Raw genomic sequence first — 21,938 nt, forward strand, 5'->3', positions numbered from 1 at the left:
GGAAGAGTTTTTTTTTCTTTTCCTACTTTCTTTTCTGTAGAGTCTTCTCGTGGAGTGGGTTTTGTTTTTGCCACCTCAATTGAATGTTACGAGATTGTAGAGGTTTCCTTCAGGATCCTCTTCAAAGAAGTTGCATACACTTTTTCTTATCTTTTTCAAAACCACTGTAGGGAAAAAAAAAATGAAAAAGCTTAGAGGTTGTCCATTGCTTTTACATTATTGGCCTATCTGTAGGATAGGTCATCAATGTCTGATCAGCCGGGATCTGACACCCGGCACCACCATCGTTCAGCTGTTCTCGATGCCGGTGGCTGGAAATGCTCACTTCCGGAGCTGCACAGTCTTTTGATAGCAGCTGGGTACTCCACACCCTCCTCCCATTGATTTTTAATGGGAGGCGGATGTGTAGTACCCGACCATCACTATCGGTTGACCTGGCAGCTCTTCAATGGAGCATTTCCAGCCACCTTCAGAGTATGGCTGATCGGCGGGGGTGCTGAGTTTCGGACCCTGGCCTAAGGATAGGCCATCAATGTAAAGTAGTGGACAACCCCTTTAAGAAGCTGAAAACAAACAACTGTGTGAAGTTCTCCTAATACATGCTTTACACGAGACGACCGATTGTGCAATTTCACGATCGATCGTACCCGCCCCCGTCGTTTGTGCGTCATGGGCAAATCACTGCCCGTGTCGCACAGTCGTGAAACCCCCGTCACATGTACTTACCTGCTGAATGACCTCGCTGTGGGCGGCGAACATCCTCTTCCTGAAGGGGGAGGGACGTTCGGCGTCACAGCGACGTCAAACCGCCGCCGGCCAATAGAAGTGGAGGGGCGGAGATGAGCGGAACGTAAACATCCCGCCCGCCTCCTTCCTTCCGCATAGCTGCTGGGAGCCGCGGGACGCAGGTAAGCTGTGTTCATCGTTCCCGGGGTCTCACACGGAGCAATGTGTGCTACCCCGGGTACGATGAACAACCGGCGCCATTTTAATCAATTTTTTTTTAAACTGAGTGACGAGTACACGACTCACGATTTGTGAGCGATTCTGCGTCGCTAGGAGGTGTCACACGGGACTACGTCGTGAACGATGCCGGATGTGCGTCACGAAAACCATGACCCTGACAATGCATTGCACGATAGATAATCTCATGTGACATCCGCATTAGTCTTGACAGTTTTTCAACTCTGAAAAGAACGGTCAGAAACAAGCTACCTTTTATCACTGGAAAAATCAGATCCTTCAGGAATGGCCATCCTAATGTCTGGTTTCCTTAAAGGGAATCTGTCAGCAGGTTTTTGCTCCCCTATCTGAGAGCAGCATAATGTAGACGCAGAGACCCTGATTCCAGCGATGTGTCACTTACTGAGCTGTTTGCTGTCATTTTGATAAATTAAGTGTTTTCTCTGCTACAGATCTCGCAGAGCTTATGAATATGCTGGACTATCTGCAGCACGCCAAGTAGTCCTGTAATGATAATCTACTGCTCATTAACAGTGATTTTTTCAAAACTACACTAAGCAGCCCAGTAAGTGACACAACGCTGGAATCAGGATCTCTGCCCCTACATTATGCTGCTCTCAGATTAGGTGGTAAAAATCTGGTGACATTCAGACATCCGTTTTTCTCATACAAGACGAAGAAAAAATAAAGGGACACTATCTCACTAACGGAGCTCCCTCGATGTATCATCACACATGGGAAGAAGGAAGCAGAATTGAGATTACAGCTCTGGAAATAAATTACTGTAGTCATTATGTTGCCATATATCGTGCTGTTTTAATTACTCACATTTTATCCTTTTGTATCTATTAGTACTATAAACTCTTGTGCAAATATTGCTGGAGGTGCAGTTTACCTGGAAATCTAAAAAAATTTTGTTTCCGTAAGAGTTTACAGAGTAGTGTCTCTGGGGCATGCTGGGGTGGGGCGCATGATGTGTACTATCCAAACACCACCATTCTGCCGTCTCTACCTTCACTTTTGACCCGGTTTATGTTGTTACTGTCTCGCTTTGAAGCCTTTGTATGCTCGGATTAGTTTTTTTGCTTTGAGGACTTTCTATGTAGTTTTTCCAATACCTTGAGTCCTTCCCTTGTACAGTGAGGCACTTTTTTGTGTTTTTTTCTTCCTTTTGTTGTATTCTGTTTGGTGAGCAGCGCTTGCAGTTTTGCCAATCCTTTGCAATACTCAAAGGCACAATGAGACAACGCTTTTATCTTGTAACCAGAGATGTGATTTGTATTGGATCCCAAAAAATGTATATGAACCAGACTGGATTTATGTACATGGAAGAAGTGGCCATGTCCCAGGAATGGAGAGGTGCAGGGACAACTAGTTAGAAGAAGTTCGGGATATTTGGCTTTCGAGTGAAATTTATGGAAAACATAGAAAGTTTCCGCTACAGTGATAGTTTATCATGACAGTCGGGCATTTACGTAGAAGCTGCAATGGTGATTACCTCATCTGAAACAATTTATTGAAACAAAGCCAACACCAATGTTTGGTATAACTCCCAACCCCCCACCCTTCCTCCCTCCATACCCAAAAATGTCAATGTCTGAATAACTTGCCATGTGGCCTTGAGCATCAATTACAGCTGACAATGACCTCCTGCCGTCCACCAGTCGAAATATTGTCTGCAGGGACATGGCATCCCACTCTTCTTGGATGGCGGCCCTCAGGTCATTGAGGTTGTGGTGCACAGAGTTACAGCCTCTACACAGCGACTCAGCTGATCCCATAGGTTTTCTATAGGATTCAGGTCTGGAGAAAGTGCAGCTGCTCTATTTGAGGTCCCCCAGTCTCCAGTACCTATTCCCTAATGTGACCTCGATGAGCTGGAGCATTGTCGTCCATGAAGATGACCTGTGTTCATGTAGAGGCACAATGGCTGTATTATTGTTCCAGTAGTAGGGGCTGTCACTGTACCAGTCACACAGTGTAGGGCCGTTCTGTACTGACTAATCCCCCCACCCCACCCCCCCTACCTCCGTTCCTCGGCCCACACTGCAACACTACCTCCACCAAAGGCTCATCTGGTGACAACAGTGGCTGATGCACAACACTCTCCATGACTTCTCTGTTGGTGGCCATCATTTCTGCTCAGCATGAATTGACTTTAATCAGTGAACAGCACTGAGGCCACTGGTCTCTCATCCAATGTAGATGCTCCCTCTGCCTGGTGTGGTCAGGTACCTTGCAGGTCATCTAGCACACAGACCACGCTGATGTAAACTGTTTCGAATGGTCTGACGTGACACTTGGAGCCTCTCACCTCTCTCAAATATGCCTGGAGTTGTGTGGCATTCATCATCCGGTTATGAAGAGCATTATTCACAATGAAGTGGTCGTCAGTGTGGGATGTTGCAAAGGAGTTCCAGTTCTAAGCCGTTCTGTAACTCTTCCAGTCTCTCTGTATCTCTGTTCAACTTGCTGGTGACGCTCTAAGCTCAGTGGCCACTTTCATCTGAGAACATCCTGCTTGAAGCCTCGCAATGGCGTTGGACTGCTGATCAGTAGTTGCGTGTCGTTTTGGCTTCATGCCAAAATGTGTACAGCATGATGAGAACTAATTAATACCAATTCAAATGAACACCAAAATTTATTAGGGCAATTCATGGATCAAACACCTGTTATATTATAGTGTGTGTGCATGAAATGTGTCAAGTGGCATGTTCTTTTTAAAAGGGGTTTCCAAAGAATTATCTAGTGGGGAGGACCTAATTGCTGGGACCTAGACTGATTGTCAGATCGGAGCACTCTTATACCCGATAGAATGGAACGGCACTGCGCATGCCCGACTGCTGATCTATTAATCTGCTTTTGACTGCTTTATCCAGCAGCCTCATAGACAATGAATGAGGCAGTGATCAGGCATCAGACCTACCGTTCCATCTCGTAACTGGGATAAACCTTCCCCGGTTGGCTGGTCGGTGTTTTTCCCACCGGTCAGACCCTCGCCAATCAGTAAGTTGTCATGTACGTATATTGTAGATTCATAATTACTACTTTTCACCAGACAAACCCTTTAAGATCAGGCAAAAGACGACCATATTGCATGAAATCCAATCTATCTGATCATGACCGGATCATCGTAGAAGACATTTACGGCAGCTCTACTTTGAGCAAATCTTAAACTTTCCTCATAGTTTTCTCAGGTTTTTTTGAAGTTCTTATCTGTTCTGAAATATCTTGAATAATGCAAGAAACCAGTCAATGCTGAGATGTCTGTCAACAATAAAAAATTGAATTTTAATGCCTTGGGAAATGCATCGGGTTCTGTCTTCACATGGAGGATCTTTATATCTTTCACCTCGCGTCTCGCAGGAGGAGGAGATGTATTGAAAGTGCAACTCAGAATCCTCGATAGAGGGTAAACGTGTGAAACGCTGGGATACATTGACTTGTCGGCTTGATACATTTCATAAATCCTTCTGTCAACAGAAAGCTATTGCTAACTTTTATTCCTAACTTTTCCGGAAGCTCGTCTGGTTATGTTCGGCTTTACAATCTCAAACTCTTATAGAGATCAACTTTGAGGTTTCCAATAGGCACAATGCAACTCTATGAATAATTAGCAAGACATCATATTGCCCACCCATTGTGTAGCCCACTGCTTTAGTACTCTTCAAGCAAACCAAGCTCGTTTTTTTTTTTTTTGTTTTTGTTTTTCCTCCATTCTCAAAATTCTCAATTCATTGGCAAAAATTGTCTTCATTAAATACAGACTTTCCCATTAAGAGATGACAGTTGGTGCTCATAAAGTTCAATGGAGACCTATAACAGTTGTTTCCGGGGAACTTGCACTAGAAATTGTCACGGGTTACAGTTATGTGGTTTCTGGCCATAGAAGGTCACAGGGTTTGACTGTGCAGAATGCTCCCTGACTTTCCATTGTTCCTGCTGTCAGTCTTCATTGGTATAGGTAGCTTTCCTGCTGAATTTATCTCTCTCCCTTTTGGACCCAGACTTCCACCCAGCTGCTGGTCATCAGCATTGTCTTGGTGCTTAAATACCCGTTCCTTCCTTGGACTAGTGCTGGTGATATTTTCAGTTCATTCAAGCCTTGGTTGCAAGCAGATGGCTTGTACTCCTCTGTGATATTGTTGCTGAAAACTTTGCTGAAATCCTACCTGGGACATCTGTAGATAGGAGTTCATGTATTTTCCACCTGTGTCTCCTTGTGTTTTTTATAGTGTTTAGTCTGGTTGACTAAGAGCTCATCCCACCCGTTCCCTATTTATGGTCCAGCACTAGGGATATCTAGGGTCAGGTATCCAGCTTGGCGCATAGGTGCGGAATATATCTAGGGTGGTGAGGTACCCAAGAGACAAGCAGTAGGTTTGGTCAGGGGTCACAATCTCCCCCTTTCCTAGACAGAGTTTCTCTTCCCTTTTGCCGTTCTCTTGGTATTTCCCCGTACCTAGTGTGACGGAGAGTTTGTCTGCCGCTCCCCCCTCCTTTTTTCCATAGAATTTTAAAAGAACCAACTGTCTTCTACCATCTCAGTAATGGGAAAATCCATCTTCGCTCAAGATTGATTTTACTTATGAAGCGATAATGAAAGATTGATCTTGAAAGAAGCTGATTTCCTTAATAAAATAATAAAGTTGCTTATTTTAAGGGCTCTATTGATTTCCGAAATAAAAATTAAATCAACGGTGACGTTGTCATCCTTGAAAGCCGGCTTTAATGCGTTAGGCAAACTGAAGCATATAAAGCAAGTTTACAGAAAATCCTTTATACACTGAAACTCTTAGACATAAACCTTTTGAAATTTACAAGGAGCTTTCTTAGATAAATCGCATATTTTTAGCAGGCTGGAAGTGTCAAGGATATTGTGGCAGTAATTTAGCTATTGGCTCCTTCCTTAGCACCTTTGTCAGCGGATGAGCCGCTTGCCAAGGTCCCCGCAGACGTTGCTGTTGCAATATCCGAAAAAGCGTGACACTTCCCCCTTGGACTTAATGCAACTCAGCATTTATTGATCCTGTCTGCACGTCTTCGTTCAGGGCATATTGTTATAGTCAAACGCCGATCAATACTATCCTGCTGGCGCTAACGCTGGGGTCTATCAACAGCTCGTATGGGTAACTTTAGTCATTTCAGACGTCTAGTAGATCACGTATCGCTGATCTATAGATGACTGACGGCATTTCGTCAGATTTAGAGCTTAGATCTGGTCACCATAAAGTGATTTTTAATTCCCCATGTCAAAAGAATCTTGCGATTCCAAAAGAACAAATTGATAATTGTTTAGTCTAAATACCCAGAAGATCGATATTCTATAATTGGTCAAGGTCTGACCCTGTTCGGTTTTCTGGATTGTTGGTGTCACCCGTTCTACCACCAAAGTTTGGAATCCCAAGAAATGGGAATTTGTCTATGAAGCTCCCCAAAAACTGGTCCCTTTTTTAAACTTTGTTTTCTGTGTTAAATATTAAATTCTTAATCCAAAATAAAACCATAACCCTTAACGCAGGTTGTCCGCGGTCTGTCTATCCACACGTTCCGTTATAAATTCTGCCTTAAAATGCCTTTGGAGTGAAGGGTCGGTGATATCCTACACTTGTCACCCAAAGTTAAGGTACCTTCACACATGGCGAGATCGCTGCTTAGTCACAGATTATGTGACGCAACCACGACCTCGCCAGTGATCTTGCTACGTTTGACACATAGCAGCGACCAGGCCCCTGCTGTGGGATCACTGGTCGTGTCGGAATGGCCTGGACCATTTTTGATCGTCGAGGTCCTACTGGGTAGGTTGCATCGGTGTTTGCCGCCTTAGGCTAAGGACACACATCCAGCTTTTCACTCGTTTGTTGGATCCGGCGCGCTCCCGTACAGTGTATACAGTACAGTGGCTGCGCGACAAGCTCCGGTCACGTGCTGTCATGTGACCGGAGCATGTGACCAGGAAGTTGCAGCGCAGCCACTGTACTGTATACAATGCACGGGAGCGCGCCGGATCCGACAAATGGGAGAAAAGCCGGATGTATGTCCTTACCTTTACCAACTACCTCATTGACGCTCAGACACGTACAGCCACGTAAGCCTGAATCGTCACACTAGCTGCCGTGTGACAGGGTCCCAACGACCACCGAGATCTTTATACAGGTCGCTACGGTCGCTGTATCGTTGCTGCGTCGTTGGGAAGATCTGACTGTTTGACATCTCACCAGCGACCACGTAGCGACTTGCCAGCGATCCTTATCAGGTCGTATCGTTGTCTGGATTGCTGGAAAGACGTTAAATGTGATGGGGGCTTTACTTTACAAATTACTGCTGACTACCAGGGATTGGAGTAATAGTTAATCGAGCTTGGACCCTCTTGACAGAGGATTGTTGGACAAGGAGAACCACTTTAACATGTTTGAGACAGCCAGCGGTAAATATATTTGTTTGCTTCTGCTGGGTTTTGTGCAAAGCCAACGTTTAATTATGGTCAGCGGTCAAGAGGGGATTGAGACCCCCTGCACACTATAGTCTGTGTTCCGGTGCAGAACGGTAATTCTGTCCGGAGACCTCATCTGGTTCTGATAATGATAACCTCTTGCGATCTTCTATGTGCCGCAGTCAATAGCGCTCGCAGCACATAGAAGTTAGAGAGAACCAGTGACCTCCTTCTCTTACCTCTCCGGCTCTTATTAACACGATAAACAGTGGAGCCAAGAAAGATGGTCTTAATTTTACCACTATTTTTTAGTTCGCACCCTGTTCACATTTTGCAATGATGTTCCAGCAGTTTTTTTGCTAATGCAGGTTTTTTTTCTGTCTGGGAACCCAGTCCAGCCCTTCAGCCATCTTTTATTCAATTTCCTATATAGCCAGGTCCCTGGCTTCCCATACACAAGCAGGTTTTAACTCTAGAATGCGCAACCATAGAAATCTACCATAGAAACCCAGTAACCTATTAGGCCTGCGAGGCCCCAGGTATGCGTTCTAGGGTTAACTGCACATAGAGGTAACATTTGGTTAGGGACCCGATAAATAAGAGATTACCGTGAAGTGGTTATCGGGCAGTAATGAATTGATCAATACATTAGCAAAATATCATTTTATTTTTGTGTTTTTTATCCTTAGCAGTCAAGCAATGTCACATTTTCAATTTTTCACATGGCTCATTTTATTTTTCATTTCTCTATGTATCATAGAGCAGTGATGCTTATTCATATTTCTCTGAATTTGGTGTGCTGCTTTCACTTTATATAACTTGTGTATTTTTTATCTAGCACCCTGCTCACATTTTGTAATGGAATTCCAGCAGTCTTTTAGATTGTTACTTACCACTATCCTGAAGTACAATGTTATGAAAAAACAGTCTCAGAACCACCAGGATCCATGGAAGCGTTCCAGAGTTATAACCTGTTAAAATTGACACTTGTCAGAAATTAAAAAATTGGCACGGTCACAAAGGCAGAAATCGGCTTTGGCGCAAAAGGGGTTAAGTATTCAGTCCCTTTCTATATGCCTTAGTCCACATATGAAGATCATAGAAGGGGAAAGTGTCTCTTGCCTTCGACTTCTTCTAGGAACCAAAGTGGAGTGGCATTAAAAAGTGCAAGTTTTGGGGGACTCTTCATCGTAATCACTTGCATAGTCACATGGGCAATAGAGATAGTCGAATAGTAACTATCCATGTTCGGATAATGCTTACCGAATACCAAGTACTATTCAAATATTCGGCACGGCAAGAAAACTGCTTGGGTTCCCCATTGACTTGCATTAGGTTCGTTCTTCATGACGAATACCAGAAATAATACTTTGGGATTCGTTACGAATAATCTGAACACGAATAGATACTATTCGCCCATCAGTAATGGGCATCGAAGTTGGGTGACCACATTTTATGGCAGGATTCAAACAACATTCTTGGCCAGAATATAAACTTTCAAGTCTGGACCGGCTGTTAGGCTTTGGAGCTTGGGTCAGGAGGCTAATAGGTGTATATGGAGACCCTTGGCCGGTCTGGACATGGCGGTCTGTAATCAGACTGTGAATATTGGACATGTGATTATTACCTAAAGACTGGTCCTCTCTGGCACATGTCATGAAATTATTTAAAGGGTTCCCTTTAAATAAGGTTCCCTAAAGATAAGGTTTCCTTTAATAAATTAGAGGAGGCTCCGGCACCAGACAATGGAGACTCCCATCTGAATCAAATCCACCACAGCACGACCGTTAGGTAAGTATTATAAAGTATTTTTTACATGCTACACAGTGGCCTGGTCTCTTGTATATAGCATTCTAACATGCTGTATATAAGAGCCCACTGGTGGTGGCCACAGATTATAGGCCGAAAAACCGGTGACAGGTTCCCTTTAACCTATGTTTTCGGTAAAGCGTGCCTTTTTGTTTTGTATATTGACACCGGATCTTTGAGTTGAATCTGAGTAATACTTTACACTTCCCAGCACATTCAGTTGGGTTTGTTATTTTTTGGGTGGAGACTGTCTTAAATTTACATCTTGGGAGCTATAATTTAGAAAATGTGTTGGCTGCGAAGGTCAGATGAGTGTTTTACTTTTAAGTGCTAGAAGGACAGGATTTTGTAGCTAAGCATGAGTTAAAAATGAATTTTCGATAATGAAGGTAATTAGATTTACAGAACAGAACCATAAATTATACAATATCAATAATTTCCAACCCGGTCTTTCTCTCACTGGTAGGTTAGATTCTAGTTTTTAGATCAGAAGTAAAGATAAGCCCCCCATACACGAGGCTAATGTCTGCCGAATCTGCTGATATCCTAATGTGTATGGGGGAGCTCCAGCTGACTCATGGTCGGGGGAGAATACGATCTCACAGATCTGATTTTTGGATCAGTGATCGAATTGTTCTCCCAGCGATAAGCCACTGATCGACATGTCAGCTGGTGGCTTTCTCGGAGAGAACATAGGAGCACTTGGCCAAGCGAGTGCTCCTGTGCATGGAAGTGTTTGTCAAGATGGCTGTCGGCCGAAGCATCGTTCAACCGACAGCTATCTAATGTGTTTGGCCAATTTTAGAATGCACTCGCCTTGTAGTGAGATTGGTTGCACAAGCCCTTCACAATCTTAAAACATGAAAAAACCATTATACATGCAGCAATGTCTCTGGAAGTCAATAGAATAGCTATAGGCAAATCAACAATGAAGTCACTGGACAAGGTCCTCAAATTGAGGACCATTTCACTGGTGATGAAGACATGGCTCCTACATAGTCTGGTTTTTTCTGTAGTCACATATGAATGCGAAACCTGGACGATAAAGGAGCAAGACAGAAGAATCAACCCCTTTGAAATGTGGTGCTGGAGAAGGATGTTATCAGTACCATGGATGACAAGAAAAACAAACAAATCAATTTTGAATCAAATCAAGAAAGACTTGTTGTTCGAAGCAAGGATCATCAAGCTACAACTTTTCCTACTTTGGACGCATCATAAGAGATCAATTACTGGAGAAGGACATCATGGTTGGAGGAATAGAAGGAACAAGGCCAAGAAGACCAGCAAAGCCGATGGCTTGATACAATAGAGAACAGCGGAGAAGAGCCTGGTGGCCCTATCCAGGCGGAGAAGAGCCTGGTGGCCCTGTCCAGGCGGAGAAGAGCCTGGTGGCCCTGTCCAGGCGGAGAAGAGCCTGGTGGCCCTGTCCAGGCGGAGAAGAGCCTGGTGGCCCTGTCCAGGCGGAGAAGAGCCTGGTGGCCCTGTCCAGGCGGAGAAGAGCCTGGTGGCCCTGTCCAGGCGGAGAAGAGCCTGGTGGCCCTGTCCAGGCGGAGAAGAGCCTGGTGGCCCTGTCCAGGCGGAGAAGAGCCTGGTGGCCCTGTCCAGGCGGAGAAGAGCCTGGTGGCCCTGTCCAGGCGGAGAAGAGCCTGGTGGCCCTGTCCAGGCGGAGAAGAGCCTGGTGGCCCTGTCCAGGCGGAGAAGAGCCTGGTGGCCCTGTCCAGGCGGAGAAGAGCCTGGTGGCCCTGTCCAGGCGGAGAAGAGCCTGGTGGCCCTGTCCAGGCGGAGAAGAGCCTGGTGGCCCTGTCCAGGCGGAGAAGAGCCTGGTGGCCCTGTCCAGGCGGAGAAGAGCCTGGTGGCCCTGTCCAGGCGGAGAAGAGCCTGGTGGCCCTGTCCAGGCGTAGAATGCTGTAAAATCAGACTTTTTTTTTTTTTTTACCAGGTTACAACAGATGTCTTAACTGATTAAATTTGGATGGAAATAGTATTGTGCTCAAATGTGATCAGTTTGTCACAGACCGATTGACTTCACATTTAGTGGAATGCATCGCACAAGTGATTTGGCCTATTTGATTTTAGTGCTTCAATTCAGTCCAGTGCTGTCTAGCTACACACGGCCAGCACTCACATCTGCCCATTGTGGTATTAGGACCCAATTCACAATGTAAATTCTTGTACCAGATAAGCAATCTTATTCTCCATATGCCGCAGCTGACTACACCCGGTATTGTACAGGCACCATGGCACAGACTAATTTTCTAGCCCCTTTTGGAATTAGCTTAGGGTTTTTGGAACGTCCGATTCACTGTAAAATGTGGAAGGTTCTGACCCTTAATTGCCGGCGAGATCTATTATTTGTCATTAGGCTTTGATCTGTAAAAATATTTTTACTCTTCCCTGTGGCTACCGCAGAACTGTTCTGCACCAGGAGCACAGAGTCAGTTGACTTGACCCCTCGTCAGCCGCGCACAGGAAAAGATCCATTTATGCAGCAGTGAGATTTATCATTTGTTCTGAGCTCTGCCAGAGGGAACAATGTTATTTATATTTTTTTTTAATCTGGAATGTAATGCTGAAGATCCACTAAAAGGGACCCTCCCGAAAAAAATGAGAATCACATGTATGTCTGAGTCATCCTCAGCCGTGATTGTAACCCGGCAGTGCAGCCGCCTATATGGTCTCCATTACGAGTCCTGCAGGATTTCTTGAAAGTCGTCTTTGAGCCTTGGTAAATCTGCGTTGTCCCACAGTGATACATTCCCTGCCGCTGGATAGTTTCACATGGCACTAATTAGCCAGAATTTTAGGGTCTATATATGGCCTCGTTTAAACTTCCTTTTTTCACATACATGACTGTCCATGTTGTGGTTGTTTTTTTTTTTTATTTTTTATTTTTTTGTCTGTCTGTAAAAAAATTTTTAAAAAAAAACTCTCCAAAAACAACAACAAAATGTAAGTCATTACTGAAACTTGCCAAGTGCAAACAATGGATCCCTGGAAAAAAAGGCACAGCTCACGATTATTTTTTTTCTGTGGTTGGTAGCTGATTGTTGGGGGGTGTTGCTGTTGCTGGAGTGGTGATGGTGGGGGTGTGGCTGGGGTGTTGCTGTTGCTGGGGGAGGTGTTGTTGTTGCTGGGGGAGGTGTTGTTGTTGCTGGGGGAGGTGTTGTTGTTGCTGGGGGAGGTGTTGTTGTTGCTGGGGGAGGTGTTGTTGTTGCTGGGGGAGGTGTTGTTGTTGCTGGGGGAGGTGTTGCTGTTGCTGGGGGGGGGTGTTGCTGGGTTTTGGGGGGGTTTTTGGGTGTTTTTTTTTTTTTTTCGTCCTGATAAAACATAGGTGGCTAGTTATCAGATCCAGCACATTGATGGTAATTGGTTTTCTTGTATGCAAAAAGACTGATGTCTGAGCAAGGACAATGACTTCAACTGCCAGATCCCCCTACATAATAAAAATCGAAGGGCTTTTATTTTTTAGAAAAATTTAGTTTTCACCAAGGAATAATTCAATGATCACTTTGATCCATGGAATAAACACTTAATTAAAGGCCTCACTAGACCGAATTGCTATTCTGTTTTTGTAGGACCATGTGTGTAATTTTCTGGCCTCCTTGTACCCTCAACTCATAGTTGACAAACTTGCCTTAAGGGAACTCCGGTAACAATTCTGAATGCAATTACACTAAAGATCTACTGCGGGGGGAGAAGGTGGGAGGTTACCACATGAAGCCTAATCTGAGAAATGTTCTACGAATGTTTTTTGGAAACCCCAATAGGTGATGTCATCCGTATTGACCATCATGTGTTTGTCAAAGAGCAGCAAGAACTCTGCATAGCCGGTGACCAGTATGTGAGATTATGCGGGTATTGGTTTGCTGTATCTTGTCTTTTGATCCATTAGTCAGGTGAGGAGACTATCTGCAGATATCTACTGTTCTTTAGGGTATTACTATGAACTGTAGTTCTTGTAGCTGAAATCGCACGGCACAGAAAAGCCAGGCCTGGAGTATTTTAGAGAAAACTGCACTCCCTGTGCCATGTTGAAACCAGGAGAAACTGCTGATCTGAGACAATGGCAGGCAAATGTGGGGCACCAGCTAGAGCGACTATTCATGAGAAATGTATAGGCACTTTAGTCTCATGGTTGAGGGTCACCATAAACTTGATTGGTGTCTATAGGCAGTACTGGATCTTCCATTCATTCCCTTGGGTTTTAGGAGATTATAGAATATGTTGGACATTACAGAACTTTCAAACTACAAGATATTTGCCATATTGGTCAATAGAGAAGATATGACAAATGTGTCTTCATGCTCATGAACCCATTACGTAAGATCTTTAGAAGGACCCAATTCTTGTTTCATGTTTTAGCTAGACGTCAACAGGTAGTACATTGGATAATTCTGGTAGATTAGGGTCTATAGGCAGTACTAGTCTTCCAACTGGATCCTCCATTCATTCCCTTGGGTTTGAGGAGATTATAGAAGATGTTGGTCATTACAAGACATTCAAACTACAAGATATTTGCCCTATTGGTCAGTAGAGAAGATATGATAAATGTGTCTTCAGGCTCATGAACCCATTATGTAAGCACTTTAGAAGGACCCAATTCTTTCATGTTTTAGCTAGAAGTCAACGTTTAGTACATTGGATGATTCTCTTAGATCCGGATAGTATACCTTCCACATAAAGTCGAAAGGATTTCAAGAAAAAGTGATATCTTGCCACACGTTCTCGTGCATTGTTGAGACCTTGAATAATATGGGATTGTTACATCGAAACTATGAAAGCTGTTGGAGTAGAGGAAGCATTAGTGAGTGGTAACCTCTTTTGGCTTCACCCTCTCGTTTTCTGACATTCCATTGTCTCTCTACTCATCCAGGATTATCATTTGCACAAATCTATGACTCAGCATAAATTACCGGTCAATTAAATTCCTTCTGAGCACATACTTATACCATTTACTGTCCAAACAGGTTCTACCAGAAGTTCCTTGATGTTTAGGATGTTGTCCTTCACGTGTGGAGGGTTGTAGGTACTGGATGCTTCCCTCACGTGCGGAGGGTGGTGGGTAATGGGTTGATCCCAAGGATCTGATGACTGTAATGAAGTTAAGTCAATGAGTTATATTTATAGCTATATCCAACCCATTGTTTCACGTTATCTGGTATTTTAGGTTAAACCGTTGGACTCTGATACTGGATATGGCTATGGACCGTTTTATTGCTTCTCCAAAAACATCCAAAAACCAGTTTCCACCTCAAAGCTCCCTTTTTGAGATTTCCCTTTAATTGTTAAAGAAGCACTACACCAAGGAAAATGTCTCCTCCCTCTTCCACCCCGCTGGCGTATTCTCTAGAGGAGCTTTTTTGATGAACCGTTGGTTAAGACGTATTCATCTTCTATGGCATGTTGTTCTTGTGTTACAATAGAAATTGCATACAGCTTTTTAGTCTTGTAATCTTGTGTTTCCTTTAATTTGCAGTGCTGCTAAGGGAAGAGGTGTCACAGCTGCAAGATGAGGTTCACTTGCTCCGACAAATGAAGGAAATGTTGGCGAAGGACCTGGAGGAATCACATGACAGCCGATCGGCGGAGGTACTCTCTGTTACGGAGCTCAAGGTGCAGCTGGTGCAGAAAGAGCAAGAGTTGGCGCGAGCAAAGGAGGCACTGCAGGGTAATGGTTATGTCTTTCCTCCATTTACTAGAATTATTGATGGGTCTGACTTTTTCGTGCAAATTTTCTGACTACACAAGCAAATTCTGTTAGTGGATAGGGTCATGGTTCAAAAATCCAAAAATGTCCCCCTTATTTTATAAGTTAACTGCATTGTCTAGTCTTATAAAACGAAAACCTAAAAGCGTGTTTCATCTCAGACGTTCGTACACTAGTTGGGAGTGTCAGTCTTTGTGCTCCAGTCTGTTTGTTCAGTATTATTAGCTCTACCCCTAGTATATAAATAATGCCCGCACTTTCCATAATACATGGATGGCTGTAGTCTTCGAGAGGTGGAGCCGTTCCCAAAGCACCAGGTACTGGTGGAGGTACTCTGTTACGAAGCTTTGATGGGTCTGACTTTTTCCTGCAAATATTTTGACTACACAATTAAATTTTATTAGTGGGAGGGTCATGCTACAAAAATCTAAAGATTGCCCCCTCATTTTGGTAGTTAACTGCATGGTCTAGTCTTGTAAAACCTAAAAGCGTATTCACATCTTAGACGTTCGTGTTAGTTTGGAGTGCCTGTCTCTGTGCTGCAGTCAGTTTCAGTGTTGTACAATTTTATCAGCTCTACCCCTAGTATATAAAAAATGGATGCACTTTCAGTAATACATGGAAGATGCTAGTCCTCAAGTGTTGAAGCCGTTCCCAAAACACCAGGTACTGGCAGAGGTACTCTCTTATGGTGCTTTGATGGGTCTGACTTTTCCTGCAAACTTTTTGACTACACAAGCAAGTTTTATTAATGGGTGGGTCATGCTACAAAAATAAAAAAATTGACCCCTTATTTTGGAAGTGTCTAGTCATGTAGAGCTTAAAAGTGTATTCACATTGCAGATATTTGTGCCCAATTTTGGAATGTCTGTCTCTGTGCTCCAGTCAGTTTTAGTGTTTTATCAGCTCTACCCCTAGTATGTAAAAATGGCCGCACTTTCAGTAATACATGGAGCATGATGCTAGTCCTCGAGAGTTGAAGCCGTTCCCAAAACACCAGGTACTAGCGGAGGTACGCTCTCTTATGGCGCTTTGATGGGTCTCACTTTTTTCTGCAAACTTTTTCACTACACAAGCAAATTTTTAGTGGGCAGGTCATGCTACAAAAATCTAAGGGTATGTGCGCACATTGCGTACTAGCCCAGCACCGTAAAAGGTGCGCTTCAGAGCGCAGCTGAAAAGCTCCGTTCTGAAGCGCATGGTGCCGGCGAGAACGTGCGCTCTGCCTGCAGCTCCTGCCATAGACAGAGCAGGAGCTGCCGGCAAAGCGCACGGAAGAAGTGACATGTCACTTCTTTTTGCGCAGCGCTTTGGCACTAGCCGAAGCGCTGCGCTCTAAAACGCCACGTGCGCACGGCCCCTGCACAATCTCCATAGACTGTGCAGGGGACGCAGGACGCATGCAGATACGCTGCGCTACAAAGCGCAGCGTAACTGCATGAATTTACGCAACGTGCGCACACAGCCTAATAATTACCCCCTCGTTTTGGAAGTTAACTGCATTGCCTAGTCTTGTAAAACTTTAAAGCGTATTCACATCTCAGACATTCGTGCCAGAGTTTGGAGAGTCTGTTTCTGGATGGCGCTAATCTTCGAGAGTTGGAGCCGTTCCTAAAGCACCAGTTTGGCTCATAGAGGATTAGGGTGGACTCCACATTTGTCGCGATGAGCGTTTTCTTCATAAGATACTTGGGAGCCCAGCAAAATTTTAGGACAAGAGTATGCAGAAATATTGGTCCAGCCTGGGCATTACCAGATATAACTGGTGAAACCTGATTTCCGTATGCGGCATCAATCGATTTGTAATGTCCTAGCGCCACAACGTCACCGCACAACAATAGTTCCACAAGAGCAACCAATTTTGTTAATTTTTCACGAGACCTGAGCATTTTTCAATGTAGATTCACTGTGGCCAGTGCGGTAGTGTCACTTTCCCCTATGTATGCACAACTTGCCACACAAAGGTTCCAGATCATTGGTGACACGTTAGTAACGTGTGGCCGTGTAACCTCAGCTATTTCCTTTATTCTGGCATTTTGCCACCAAACAGGGCCAAGGTAAATAGTGATCTGAGCACCTAGGTTATTAATAAGTGCGGGAATCCAGCATGGCGCCAGGACCTGTTTTGTCGATTTGAATATCTTATTGATGTAATTATAGTAATTATCGTGCCTATGGTTATATTTGTCAGCACTGCACAAACTATTGGCACCACTTACTAGTCATTAATCACATAAATCGGAGCTTTTCCGTGGGCCAGAACTACTCAGATCACATAAACCAGGCCACACATCATGGCGGGTTTTATTTTTTTTTTTTGCTTTTCTTTAACCACCTATAGCAGTGATTGTGCCTCTTCTGTTAACTAATTTTCCCCCCAAGGTGAATAAGATAACCTTCTGAAACTTTATATAGTACAACTGCAAAAGTGTGGACAAGTTCAAGGAATAGTTTTCCTTATTGCTATTGGAATGTGCAAATTGCAAATTCAGACTGAAGGCAGCAAAACCACAAGGAGGCACACATAGACCCAGGGAATAAAGAAACATGTGAAACAAACCGGAATGTGTGAAATCTTATGGTTTTTTTTCAAAATACCCCTATTTTACACCTCGGCATTCTGTCAAGCAGCTTTATCCGGTTTTCATCTGGAATGGGCTTCTAACAGTCTTGAAGCAGTTCGTAGAGGAGCTGAGCTTTTTTTTTTTTCTGTTTCTTCCAAAACATGGTGCGAAAAATCTCAAATTTTGGCTTTGCAGATCGCAGTACAGATTTTTCCCTGATCTAATGTTTAGTCCTTAAGTTGCTTGGCCCAATCAAGTCTCTTCTAGGTTGTGCTCTTCAGTAGTAGCTTCTTTGCAGCAATTCAATCTTAAAGAGCAAACACTGCTTCTTGCAATCTGCTCTAGACAGTTAATGTTGAGTTGTTTTTGTTAATATTTGTGCACCCTATATGAGGGCTCAAGAAGTTTAGCACCATGGAATCACCACCAGGGCTGTTGTCTTAGTTGCTGTCAATTTGCAGTTTTTGAGGCTGGAAACGTTGATTAACTTATCCTCTACAGCAGAAATAATTCTTGGTCTTCCTTTCCTATAGCAGGACTCGTGAGTCAGTTTCATCCTCGTGTTTGGTGGCTTTCATTGCTGCACTTGAGCATACCTTCAAGGTTCTAGCAATTTTACAGATTGACTGAATTTACATTTTTGAAGTAATGCAGTGTTGTTTTTTGAGTAGTTGCCATATTCTGGCTTAGAACAGATGTGGAATATTGTATCGCATTATATGGAGCTGTGTACAATCACTGCCTCTGCAAAACACGCGTAATGGTGGCAAACACTTTCTGAAGGCTGATTCCACAAATATACTGTTGACAAGGCGCTACTCATGGTGACTTCCTCTTATAGCAGCTTATGAGAATGTCAAGGGAGTATGAAGATGTCAGAGTAAAATAGGGTGAACTTAGAAGAATTTGAGGTATAACACATAACACATAGTCTGCTTCATTTCACACTTTATGTATTTGTTTTTTTACTTGTTTCCATGTGTTGCTTCCTGATTTTGCTGCCTAATAGTCTGAATCTACAATATGCTCCAATAAGAAGAAAAAACATTACATGAATAGTGTGTGTGTGTGTATGTATATAATATATATATATAAAATATATATCACACACATTTGTGTGTTACAATGTGAATGAGCGTGATTTAATATTTGTATACAGTGTTTCCACCCATATCCTGTCTGCCGCCATTAACTTGAGAATGGCGGCAGCTATAGAGGCATAGAAGTGGTCTCTAGGTATAGTAAAGTAGCCATGCGCTACGCAATGAAACCACCTATAGCGCCACCTGTTGGAAAACAACGGAGTTAGCATTTTTATCTCGAAATTGGAACGAGATGGAGAAAAAAAAGTGAATTACGAAGTTGTAGGGCATCATCAATTCAATACGAATAGACACCTTGCATACAGAAATGCTATGATATGAAATTCATGACCCCCCCACCCCCCTCAAAACACTGAATGCTGGTCACGCATATGGCACTCATTTAACTTTGATGCGGAGAGTGTCCCCCGTCAGCTGCAATGCACATCTGGACTCTGCACAGCATACTGTATCTTGCTGCACGTTGGGCAATATGGTAGGTGACACGTTTGCACAAACATCTGTGATACGTCGTCGTAGGTCCTGCAATGTTGGTGGAGGGGTCGTATACACCTGCTGTTTGATGTGACCTCACAGTAAGAAGCCCAATGGGGTCAGGTCAGGTGAGCGTGGAGGCCACTCCACGCAGCCACCATACCCAATGACTTGTAGGAAGGTCTCCATGAGGTATCGCTTCACGTCCGCAGCCTTGTGACTTTTACACGTTCTAATCATAGCATTTCTGTATGCAAGGTGTCGATTCGTATTGAATTGATGATGCCCTGCAACTTTGTAATTCACTTTTTTTATGTATCTCGTTCAGTTTTCGAGAGAAAAATGCAAACTCCGTTGTTTTCCACCAGGTGGCGCTATAGGTAGTTTCATTGCGTAGCGCATGGCTACTTTACTATACCTAGATACCTCTCGAAAACTGAACGAGATACAGAAAAAAAGTGAATTACAAAGTTGTAGGGCATCATCAATTCAATACGAATCGACACCTTGCATACAGAAATGCTATGATTAGAACGTGTAAAAGTCACAAGGCTGCGGACATGAAGCGATACCTCATTGAGACCTTCCTACAAGTCATTGGGTATGGTGGCTGTGTGGAGTGGCCTCCACGCTCACCTGACCTGACCCCATTGGACTTCTTTCTGTGAGGTCACATCAAACAGCAGGTGTATGCGACCCCTCCACCAACACTGCAGGACCTACGACGACATATCACAGATGCTTGTGCACACGTGTCACCTGCCATATTGCACAACGTGCAGCAAGATACAGTATGCTGTGCAGAGTCCAGATGTGCATTGCAGCTAACGAGGGCCACTTTGAGCATCAAAGTTAAATGAGCGCCATATGCGTGACCACCATTCAGTGTTTTGAGGGGGGGGGTCATGAGTTTCATATCATAGCATTTCTGTATGCAAGGTGTCGATTCGTATTGGATTGATGATGCCCTACAACTTCGTAATTCACTTTTTTTCTCTATCTCGTTCCAATTTCGAGATAAAAATGCTAACTCCGTTGTTTTCCAACAGGTGGCGCTATAGGTGGTTTCATTGCGTAGCGCATGGCTACTTTACTATACCTAGACACCATTTCTATGCCTATAGCTGCTGCCGTTCTCAAGTTAATGGCGGTGGACAGGATATGGGTGGACACACTGTATAGAACAGTAGAAAAATGTGCCCCCAAAGGACCCTTGAAACCCCCAATCGGACAGTACACACACAATGGGAGACTATGGAGGTGACTGATATTGTAAGATATACATGGGTGGGGTGTGCAAATTTGAAATCTACAAGCAATTGATTAGTCTGAGCCTACATTCACATACTGTGGCCAGGTTTCCAAAGTATGATTTATAGTATTATCTATGTTGTGTCCAGTGTGACTATTCTTAAAGGGGTTGTCTATAGAATAAAATACTTTTTAATTAATAGAGCTTGGAATAACAATTTCCACAATTAAATGTGTTTAAAAAAAAAAGTTCCTGTGCTGAGAACCTTTATATATGTGTCCTTGTTATGTACTGTGTAATGGCCGTGTCTAACCGTACAGGGACACACCACATCTCCTCGGCTGCGGAGGAAGTAAAAGTATATAGACTGGATCACAGATGCTGCTTTGTGAGGTAAAACAGGAAGGGAGATGTTTTACCTCACAGAAAGAATCAGCTATAATCTTGTGCTGTGGTGTCTGCACACTTTTTTTTTTTTTTTTTTTTGCATAGTCCCCAGCCCAGGGGATGGGGTATGATCAGACCATGTCCCTGTACGGTCAGACACAGCCATTACACAATACACAGCAAGATTCTGAGCACAGGAACACTCTTTTTAAACACAATTGTGGAAATTATTATTCCAAGATCTATTAATTTAAAAAGTATTTTATTCTATGGACAACCCCTTTAAAAATAGTCACATTGGAATTGATTGAAATGAACTGTGTTCATGGGAGAAACCTATATGTTAAACTGTCTCTTGTTGATCATGGTCTCTGTGCTGTAGTGATTGATTTGTGTAGCTCGCCACCTGGTGGTGACACTTGCCTTTTCATGACATCTTTTGCAGTAGGACTGTGATTTTTGGCACTTTATTCGCTTGATTCCTGCCCCTCATCACTATTTGGGTCTTTGCCAACATTCTTATCGCTGCTTAGCTCTTATTTTAGGCAATAGATGTTTTGTTGCTATTGACCGTACGACATCTAAATTGTTACTATATAGAAGATAACTTAAAAAAATCAGCTGATGGTAACCTACATGCCCCTACAATGATGTAGCTTTATCAGGGGTAGAGGTAGCAATCGCATCTAAGCCCTATTTAAAGTGATTTTATCACCAAATTTTTACTATCCCCCCCCATCTGAGAACAGTATGATATGCAAAGCTATGTATCACTGGGCTACTTGCTGTAGTTTTGATAATTTCCAAGTTGTATTGGCTACAGACCTACCAGTCCTAAGAATGCTGCCCTCTTTATAACCCCACCCACACCACTGATTGGTAGAGTTCTTTCTTCACTGTGCATAGGCAGAAAGCTGCCAATCAGTGGTGGGGGCATGGTTCTATAGAACTCATGTAGTCTTCCATATTCATGAAAGCAGATGTACTAGTCCTAGTGTTATAATCAAAGCTGCAGCAAGGAGCCCAGTAAGTGACACATCGCTGGAATCGGAGTTTCCGTCTCTACATCATGCTGCTGTCAGATTAGGTGACCACTAGAAGACACCTGTATGTGTATGGACGGGGGAGGGGCGCCATTGTAGATTTTGCACTAGAGCAGAGTTGCTTTTGGCTTGTTTTTGCAAAACTCTTCACCCCCTTTTATATAAAACTACATTCATTATTAAGCTTTTTTTTTTAGCAC

At 43.5% G+C, this 21,938-nt stretch overlaps 1 protein-coding gene across 4 annotated transcripts in view; it reads left to right on the plus strand.

Annotated features, from left to right (window-relative positions):
• LOC142255679 (kazrin-like) overlaps nt 1-21,938 on the plus strand; it is a 130,315-nt gene that overhangs the window by 43,447 nt on the left and 64,930 nt on the right. For all 4 annotated transcript variants that reach the window (XM_075327115.1, XM_075327117.1, XM_075327119.1 and 1 more), the window contains exon 2: nt 14,685-14,876. In XM_075327115.1, the coding sequence (XP_075183230.1) occupies nt 14,685-14,876 (192 nt within the window). The remainder of the gene's footprint in view (nt 1-14,684; nt 14,877-21,938) is intronic.

This window comes from Anomaloglossus baeobatrachus, chromosome 11 (genome assembly GCF_048569485.1).
Source record: "Anomaloglossus baeobatrachus isolate aAnoBae1 chromosome 11, aAnoBae1.hap1, whole genome shotgun sequence".
NCBI lineage: Eukaryota > Metazoa > Chordata > Amphibia > Anura > Aromobatidae > Anomaloglossus > Anomaloglossus baeobatrachus.